At 49.5% G+C, this 9,298-nt stretch overlaps 1 protein-coding gene across 1 annotated transcript; it reads right to left on the bottom strand.

Annotated features, from left to right (window-relative positions):
- Nucleotides 1-2,431: 2,431 nt before the first annotated feature.
- Nucleotides 2,432-9,121, bottom strand: ezh2 (enhancer of zeste 2 polycomb repressive complex 2 subunit). The gene is made up of 20 exons (XM_062479461.1): nucleotides 8,735-9,121; nucleotides 7,880-7,994; nucleotides 7,559-7,687; nucleotides 7,325-7,444; nucleotides 7,022-7,142; nucleotides 6,636-6,866; nucleotides 6,389-6,491; nucleotides 6,125-6,288; nucleotides 5,783-5,880; nucleotides 5,245-5,575; nucleotides 5,003-5,163; nucleotides 4,806-4,900; nucleotides 4,649-4,689; nucleotides 4,082-4,207; nucleotides 3,782-3,960; nucleotides 3,578-3,673; nucleotides 3,396-3,477; nucleotides 3,199-3,279; nucleotides 3,016-3,100; nucleotides 2,432-2,917 (listed from the first exon to the last, which is right to left on the bottom strand). Exons 2-20 carry the CDS (start codon nucleotides 7,985-7,987, stop codon nucleotides 2,857-2,859), a joined length of 2,412 nt encoding a protein of 803 aa, XP_062335445.1. The 5' UTR covers nucleotides 7,988-7,994; nucleotides 8,735-9,121; the 3' UTR covers nucleotides 2,432-2,856.
- Nucleotides 9,122-9,298: the final 177 nt, after the last annotated feature.

Below are 9,298 nucleotides of genomic sequence, written 5' to 3'. Positions count from 1 at the left end.
GAATGGAGCTGCATCTAAGGTTACTGCATGCTATTGGCTACCCTCTGTCAGGAGGGGAGGAGTCACTGGGCTGCCTGCCTGCTGAATGATTGACAGCTAGTACAGCCTATGGAGAACTCACTGGGATGGGAGGAGGGGCGTCCCTGTAATATATGTGTTTGTGAGTGAAGCAACACTTTGAGTTCGAAAGACTTGTCGAAACGTTCACCGACGCGTCGCTCTCCAATGAGCCCCAGGTACTTGTGTAGATCAAACATGGAGGAAACAGAATGGCAATGTTTAATCAGTGGGAAGAAGCTTGTTGTTGGCCATTTTAGAATTTACTTCACAGGACAGAACTTGTCTTAATAGGATGAAGAAAATAAACGAGCACCTTGTACTTTGTCAATGAATGACGTATGGCTTCAAGTTATGTTTTTGAGAAATAAAATAGAACTTTTCAAGTACCATGTGAGTGCTATCTATACCTAATGAGAACCAAGTGCTGTTTGCATGTGACGACGTGCTCACGCTCGTCCGACAGGGAGGGGCTGCATCATCCGGAGGTTTCATGTGACTCGTCTACACAAGTGCCTGGGGGCGTGGCTAGACACGCTGGGGGCGTGGCTGGTCTAGACACGCTGGGTCAAGGCTATATGGTTGAAACCATTTGTATAGTGTGGTTCATTTTCTAAATGTGTGATGAATTAAAAGTTAAAGGTTTCTTTACGCCTGCCTTCAGTTCTTTCTCTCCTGCCAGCTTCTCTGTTCTTATGTAGCTCTTAGTAGTGTCATAAGGGCAATTACACTGTCTTGTAGAAAGTACCTTTGCAGGAACCCTCTGTGACTGTGGTAAGCATGTGTACCATCGAGTCTACTCCCAAACACGGTACCCCTGCTTCAAATCTCGCTCAAACCAATTGATAATTCATTTAACTGATATCAATTACATAATATACATGTTAAAATTGTTTCTACTGAGATGATGTAACCTCTCCCCACTCTACTCATTTCGGCTTCAAAAAGGTGAATTTCACCTTTCCCTGCTTAGGTTGCTGCCCCCGCGACCCGACAAGCGGCAGATGACGGACGGACGGTGAGGAGTTTGCACGCCTGAGTTTAACAGAACACACACACACGACTGACCAATTTTCCAATATTTTATTCTGCATCACTGACAGTATTCCCTGTAAACATTTTAGCACCATGGCAATCAGGAGGGGAGAGGGTCCCGTCTACGAGCCAGAACACAAATGTACATCCTAACACCCCAGGGCTGTCTGGGACAACCCACCAGTCAGAAAGGATCCTGCCAGACGACCAGGACCAAGGAGGACCCGTCAGCCTCACCGACAGACACCTCTGAACATCAGCCTGCTCACTAGGCCCACCACAGCTGAAGCCCACAATAAATTCCTGGTAGAAAAACCAGATTGGAGATGGAACCCCTCGTAGTTAAGCTGTGTGTCTTGTTTGATTCAAGGCTGGTATTATTGCTTCAAGTCAGTCAGACGTTTCATCAGCAAAAAAAACAAGTCAGTTTCCATAAGCACCAGTTAAAATGGGACCAAGGTTCACCAGGTCCCACAAAAAGCATCAACTATTCAAGAGATTTGACTTTTTTTAATGTTTTCTCCTCCCCATAAGTAACTTGGGACGTGCTCTAAGTGTCTCCCTTCACATCTGCTCTCATTCAGCTTGGGGCCCGTCTCAATCCTCTCACACATCCTTCCTTCAGTCATCCTCACTATGCCGACCTACAGCAGTATCGTAGTCTCTGAAGACAAACAGGAAGGAGGGGAGTTTGAGTATTCACGCAGGCCCCATTGGGAACGCCGACTCCACAGGCTCCAGCGCTCTGGGCTGTCCTGCCAACGTTGGGTTCTACTGATCATGCAGGAAACATCTGGGATCAACAGTGGTGTTTTGACAGTGGCGAAGGGCTCTAATCAAGTGTACTAATGAACGTTCTGAGGAAGATTCAAGGCACAGCAGAAGACTCAGGGTCCAGATACATCCGATTATCTTACAACAACAAAAGCTTACAATAAGAAGGGGAAAACATACAATAATCTAAAGAGTTACAATGATTTTGGTTGTCACAGAGACGGTTTAGGTGCTGGTGGACAGAACAGGAACATTAGTTCATCACCACACAGCAGGAACAGGTCGTCATGGTACACACCATTCCAGGCAGTCATTACCGTGGTGACAGGGGCATGGGGGGGCTCACAATCTGGTTATACCGTTTTTACAGACACACACACACACACACACACACCCTCTCTCTCTCACACACACACACACGTACATCTGATATCCTGTAAGGATGGAATGTTTGTTCCTAAAAGGTTCTGAATAACGAGTTTAGACCAGACAGTAAGTGATTCATTCACCAGACCGACTCAGTGATTCACTTTCCAGATTGACTCAGTGATTCATTCACCGTGTATAAAAGTAGCACCAAACTAGTGGTCTGGTGTGTTTATTGTGGTTTTGCTGTGAGCACCAGAGGAAGGCTGGTGACCAGAGTAACATCCAGTCCCAGGTTCCAGAGAAGAGGAAGATTTGTTGATAGAAAAACAACAAACAACTATCGAAGAGCTAGAAAGAGGCGGGTAAAGCAAGGCCTGGTAGAAAAGAACAGTGACAAAGACGAAGATCAAAAACTCCTGAAGGATTCCTGCAGCTGCACCCGCGGCCTGTCACCTGGGGTTCCTGACGAGTGGACAGAGCGTGTGTGTGCAAGTGTGAGAGAGAGAGAGTGTGTGTGTGTGTGTGTGTGTGCGAGTGTGTGTGTGAGTGCGTGTGAATAAGAGAGAGGGAGCGTGTGTGTGTAAGGCTGTTGTATTGACCCAGACAGGGCTGGGAGCACACTCAGGCCAGCTCCATCTCTCTCTCAATCCCCACGTACTTCAGGGCGTCTGCCTGGCTGTACCTGAGGAGAGGGTTGGGGTTAGTACAGCGACCACGATCCCCCCCCCCCCCCACCCCCCAGTCATCGCGGTAACCCCACAGTATGACCATGTGACTGACCTGTAGTCAAAGAACAGCTCCTCTCCAGTCTGGATGGCCCTCTTAGCAAAGATCCCAATCCTGTGGTCCCCATTCACCATCATCACTGAGGAGGGAGGGAAGCATTAGCAGCAGCAACAGCAGCAGACCAGGTGTGATCATCAGCTTCTGTATCACCACCCAGATCTGACCCCATAACCTCACCTTTTGCATAGCAGTTGGGGTTGACGGAATGGTTGGCGAAGCGAATCTTGTTTCCCTTCCTGGTGGCGTCCACCACGAAGTCTGCAGGAGCGAAGGAGTCATCTCTACTGATCCAGATACACAAGCTCCTCCAGATGTAAGAGTGTGTGTGTGTGAGACGTGTGTGTGGCATCTGTGTGTGTGTGTGTGTGTGTTACCGTTGTTGAGGTTGAACAGGAAGCTGCACATGTATTTGTCGTAGACCTTCCCTCTGCGGTCAGCCTCATCCTGGGAGATGATCTACACACACACACACACACACACACACACACGTCACCCACAGGTCCTACACACACACCCATAGGTCTTACACACACACACACACACACCCACATCGTACCTCTCCACAGTACTCAGAGATGAACTCGTTCTTGTGGACGGGCTCCTTGATGAAGATGCCCCAGCCTGCCACGTCAGACGGAGCCAGCAGCAGGTGCTGAGGAACACACACACACACACACACACACACACGTGATTCTCAGAGAAAGGACATACATGATGTTTTACTACGAGTGTGGGCGGCCTGTGTGTGTGTGTGCTCTACCTTCTTGGCTCCTCTCTGGATGGAGCAGTTCTTGCAGGAGAGGTTCTTGCTGCCCCAGTGCTCGGCCGCCCCACAGGTGAGACACAGGTCAGGGTCACACTCTCTCACCGCCAGGTAACACGGGCACTGCTTGGTGTTACACTGAGCCTTACACCTGCACCCAGGGAACCGGTTCTGGCCTGCGCAAACACACACACATCACAGGTTAGAGACAGTGTGTGTGTGTGTGTGTGACATTCATGGTCTGTGTGTTTCAGTGTGTTCTAACACACAGCACATTCAGTGTGTGTGTGTTCGTACATTCAGAGCTGCACTGGCAGAATTTCTCGCAGAAGTTCTGGGCGGTGACACATGGGCAGGAGGAGTCACATGGCTGCCTGGGGTGGTCACATGGCTGGTAGTTGTACACGTGATTGGAGGAGCCATCTAAAAGAGGGAGGAGTCACAAGGCTCAGACTATGGCAACCGGAAAAGCGCATGTGCTTCTCTTCAGTATGTCAGATTTCATTTCAAACAAGGGAGTTAATATGAACCTATGTATATAGATGCATAGATATCTATACATTTATCTATATACATCACTGCTTCTAAAGTATACATCTATATACCTACGCATTTATATTACATTTAGCAGACGCTCTTATCCAGAGCGACTTACAGTAAGTACAGGGACATTCCCCCGAAGCAAGTAGGGTGAAGTGCCTTGCCCAAGGACACAACTTCATTTGACACGGCCGGGAATCGAACTGGCAACCTTCAGATTACTAGCCCGACTCCCTCACCGCTCAGCCACCTGACGTATACCTACATATCTATACATCTACATATCCATGCTCTGATACTGAAGAGTTTTTCACCAACACTTACCTTTTTTTAGCTGGATCTTCCTGCAGTGCGTGGCCCACAACCTAAACAACAACATCATCATCGTCATCATCAGAAGCTGGTTAGTGAACACACAGGTCGAGTAGGCAGGGCTGTGTTGTCGTGGGCGGAGCTTGTTGTGGTGGGCGGAGCTTGGTACCTGTGTCTCTTCCTCTTCTTGCGAGGGGGCGTGTCCTCATCCTCTGCCGGGGCACGAGCGATGATGCTGGACTCCTTCACCCTAAACTCATAAACCTGACACACACACAGGTTTGTATTTCTATTCTAGTTGGGTCCGACCATTCCAAATTGTGTTTTCAAACCCTTAATGCAATTCTAACCCTTACACACACACACCTGTCTGCAGGTCTTGGTGCCTATGAGGCGTGCGATGGCGCAGTAGTTGCTGTAGTAGGTTCCTATGAGCACTCTGAAGAGGGAGGCCTCGGCCCCACTCCAGTCCACAGCCTCGGCCTCACACAGCAGCTGCACCGGGGTCTGGCAGCGCCACGTCCCCTCTGGAACACACACACCATTACACCATCATTTTCGTGTGTGTGTGTAGGTGTATATGTAGCTTCATAGGTGTGTGTGCGTACCTGAGCTGCTGGTGGTCTCATCCTTCTTATCATTGTCAAGGTCGTCATCCTTATCGTTGTCAAGGTCGTCATCCTTCTCGTTGTCATGGTCGTCATCTTTATCGTTGTCAAGGTCGTCCTCCTTATCGTTGTCAAGGTCGTCATCCTTATCGTTGTCAAGGTCGTCATCCTTATCGTTGTCACTATCCATGTCTTTGGTCTCCGAGGCAACGGTGGGGGTGCTGGGCCGGCTGTTGGGCTGTCGTCCCCGGCGACGGACGGTGGTGCGTTTGGAGGGAGTCTTCCCCCGGTCGGCCGCCCCTCCCTCTGGGTACTCCTGGACCATGCCCTCCTGGACACACCAGTACCACGGTCACACGGACGGGACGAACACTGATGACCAATACCATCCTACCATCCTGCCCACTGATGACCAATACCATCCTACCATCCTGTCCACTGATGACCAATACCATCCTGTCTAGTGCCCCCATCACCCTCCTACCAGGGTTGTGGTCACGTCTGTAGAGTTAAGGTGATAGTTGGTTGTGGTACCCACCTGGACCAGGTACATGTAGCAGTGCAGGCCGCAGGGCTTGCTGTCCACCTGGTTCTCCATGTTCTTACGCTTGTAGGTGTTGGGGGTGGCGTGGAACGCTACGAGGAAGAGGAGGGGTGGCTTACACTTTGATTCCTGTATTACATTTTCAGTTCTCATATAAAGGTAAACTTGATTATCACACAAGGGGAAATTAACGTGTGTGTGTAAGGGTTACATCTATCTAAGTGTGTGTGTATGATTGTGTGACCTGTGTGTGTGTATGAGTGTGTTACCTGTGTGACCTGTGTGTGTGTGTGACCTGTGTGTGTGTGTGACCTGTGTGTGAGTGTGTGTCCTCACGGTGCAGGAAGCAGTCGTATTTGAAGCAGCGCCTGCAGAACAGCGTGTGGAAGGAGTGCAGGCTCTGCTCCCTCTGGACAGAGCGGGCGTGAGGCCCGTCGATGTTGGGGGTGCACTCTGGAGGCAGAGCGCCCGGCTGCTGCTGCTCCGTCAGCTCTTTGTACCTGCACACACACACAGGTTACACACACACACACAGGTTACACTCTCACACACAGGTTACACTCTCACACACAGGTTACACTCACACACACACACACTCACTTCTCTTTGAGCTCCTCTGTGGAGCCCTTGTCAGGGAACATGGAGGAGATGGCTTCAAAGATCTTATCAGAGGGAAACTTCTTCGAGTCCTCACTGCTTCTGCCTAAAAACAAACACACCCACACACACACACACACACACACAAAGGTTACACACTAAAAATGTGTTCATCAAGAAAGATCAGATATTACCGCAAACTACATAACGTCTCTAAACTGTTCAGAAATCAGAATCAGCGGTCTCTTACTCTCTGTGCTGTTGAGGGGGTCTGTGAGGGGGTCTTTGGGGGGGTCTGCGAGGGCCTCGTTGGGGGTCTCTTTGGGGGGGTCCTCTGGGTGCTCCTTGGTCTGGCACGCCTCCATCTTCTCCAGTTTATAGTCCTGCTCTTCCTCCTCCTCCTCGTCCTCCTCGTTGTCGCTGTACTGGGTGAGGGCGCTCACCAGCTCCACAAAGATCTCGTCGTTGATGAAGCCGCACTCTGCAACCACACACAATTTAGCACAGCTAAATACAAGATGAGGTTTGTGTGTATACGTGTGCGAGTGCGTGTGTCCGTGGTGTGTGTGTGTCTAACCCCTGTTCCCGTGGACCTTGCCGTGTGGTGTGTGTGTCCGTGGTGTGTGTGTGTCTCACCCCTGTCCCCGTGGACCTTGCCGTCGTAGTTCTTGATGAGTTCCTCTATGAAGGTTCCGTCCTGGTCCAGAACCTCGTCCCCCATGTAGGGGATGTTGTGGAGCACCGTCTCATCCTCTACCTGAGAGAGGAGGGGGAGGAGAGGAGGGGCAAGGTGAGGAGAGGGGAGAAGGGGAGGGATGAGAGGAGGAAGGGATGAGAGGTGGTGGCAACAGTGGAGGAGAGTTACGGTGGGGGAACAGATATTTACAACTCGCTTAAACAGATAGCAGTGTGTGTGAGTAGGCGAGTGTGTGTGTGTACCATGAAGTTCTGCTGCAGGGGGGACCAGGAGTACATGACAGGGACGGACGCCACAGCGTTGAGGGTCTTCAGAGGGATCACCTGCTTGGGGAACTCTGAGAAGCTGCTGTCCACCATACACTGCTCCCACACAGGACACGGCAGGCAGGACGTCACACACACACACCACGTACACCTGTGAGTGAGTGTGTGTGTGTGAGTGTGTGTGTGTGTGAGTGTGTAAAGCACACTAACCTCTCTGGCCCCCCGCAGAGAGCTTACTGAGGTCATGATGTGAACAGGCTGGATGCGTCGAGTCCTCCACTCCTGGTTCAGAATGTCTGTCCGTTCCAGAATCTTCTGACGGTTGGAGTTGAACATGCTCTGGAAGAGAAGACACACCAGAAACTTGCCTGTGTGAGAGTGTGGATGAGCGACTGTGTGTGTGGATGAGTGAGAGAGTATTTGAGACATGAGTCATGAGTGAGAGTTTCTGTGGAGGTGTGAGACATGAGTGAATCTGTATCAAGGTGTGAAATGTTGCATACATTAATACAAACGTGTGTGTGTGCGTACCTTGACCTCGTCAGCTCGTCTGAAGCGTTTGAGCTGTCGTAGCCTCATGTACTCAGACTTCACCCTCTTCTTCCAGCACACTGGCCCCTTCTTCCCTGTTAGCACCATGATCAGCCTGGAGCGCACACACACGACTGCTTAAGATTTAGAACTAAATGAATGTGATTATAGTAACAGTGGCAGGTGGCTGAATAGCGACCCCAATTGACCAAAGACCTCTGAAGAGACGAGTTCTTCCAAGTCTGGGTGAACACATTTCTAGCTAGCTACTGGAGATGATTACTTCGACTGACACTGCAGGCTAGGTAGCCAACTCGCTAACTAAACACTGGCTTTTGTGTTTATAGATGAAATGATTGATTTGTGTTGATATTCTTATGAGTATTTAACAAGACTGCCTGGACAGAATTATTGTGAAAGACCCAGATAAAAAAATCTATTTGGCGAGATTGATATCAATGCGGAAACCGGGAGTTTAGTGGCTTGTCTTGACATCACGTCACACTTGCTAGCTAGACTAGCTGGCTAGCCAGCGATGCCGGATAAAGCTTTGTGACATTATTCATTGCTGAGCTGTAAGTGTAATTTACTAAACAAAGAAAAATAGAAACGATGTCCTGTCTTGTTACACATGTTTACAAGTTGATTTATTAAGTGTACTAGCTAGCTGGATGTTTTTTGCTGCCGGTAACTCTCCAAATAGACCCAAATCCTCAGTTACAATCCAACACGAGCACAACTGAACTAGCTAGCCTTTTAGCATGCAAGCTAAAGCCAAGGAAACAAGCTCAGTCTTGCGCTATTTCTCCGTCATTCAGAAACACAAACAACAGTGCATTTGACAGCGTTTCATACCTGCGGGGAGAGGTCAATGCTCATTCAACGTAGTGACTTGAAATCAATCGGACAACCGTTCACACACAAAATTGTCCGTGTTTTCGGGGTTACTACTGCTGGCTAGCTCTCCCGGTGAGGGGCGAACGATTCACCTCGCGCGGCCACTGTCAGCTCTCCGAACACCGGCTGTTTTTCTGCTTGGTACACAAAGCCTGGCGCTTTTTTCTTTTACCACGCCTTAATACATTAATTATGTGACAGTTGAATACTGTCAACTGAAATAAACGCATCAAATTTGACGGATTTTCAGTGCTGGTTTTATGTTCAATCTTTCCGCCTCAGCAACTATTCAAACATCTCTGTCTCTTCACTCGCCGCCTACTCTGACTACCGCAGATTCAACGAGCGCCAAACATATGAACCAATCACCGACGTCTATACTCAGACGTCTCACTGTGCTGTTATGCAATAGGTCCAATTGTAACCTAAAGCTAACCAATAAGCGCGAGTGCCGAGTAGGGGGCCCGGAACGGGGTACATGTGGAGAACTTCTTTGTTCTCTACGTTTCACGACAAAATCCT

This window comes from Osmerus eperlanus, chromosome 15 (genome assembly GCF_963692335.1).
Source record: "Osmerus eperlanus chromosome 15, fOsmEpe2.1, whole genome shotgun sequence".
NCBI lineage: Eukaryota > Metazoa > Chordata > Actinopteri > Osmeriformes > Osmeridae > Osmerus > Osmerus eperlanus.
The sequence above is the reverse complement of the archived record's forward strand: the minus strand, read 5'-3'. Positions and strand labels throughout refer to the sequence as shown.

What these genes read in the sequence shown, in the direction of transcription:
- ezh2 (XM_062479461.1), bottom strand. Translation starts at nt 7,987, where the DNA reads ATGGTGCTAACAGGGAAGAAGGGGCCAGTGTGCTGGAAGAAGAGGGTG. An exon ending in CAAGGTCCACGGGGACAGGG is followed by an intron (nt 6,867 to 7,021) that starts GTGAGACACACA and finishes GTGTGGTTGCAG; the next exon opens with AGTGCGGCTTCATCAACGAC. An exon ending in AAGAAGAGGAAGAGACACAG is followed by an intron (nt 4,690 to 4,805) that starts GTACCAAGCTCC and finishes GTTGTTGTTTAG; the next exon opens with GTTGTGGGCCACGCACTGCA.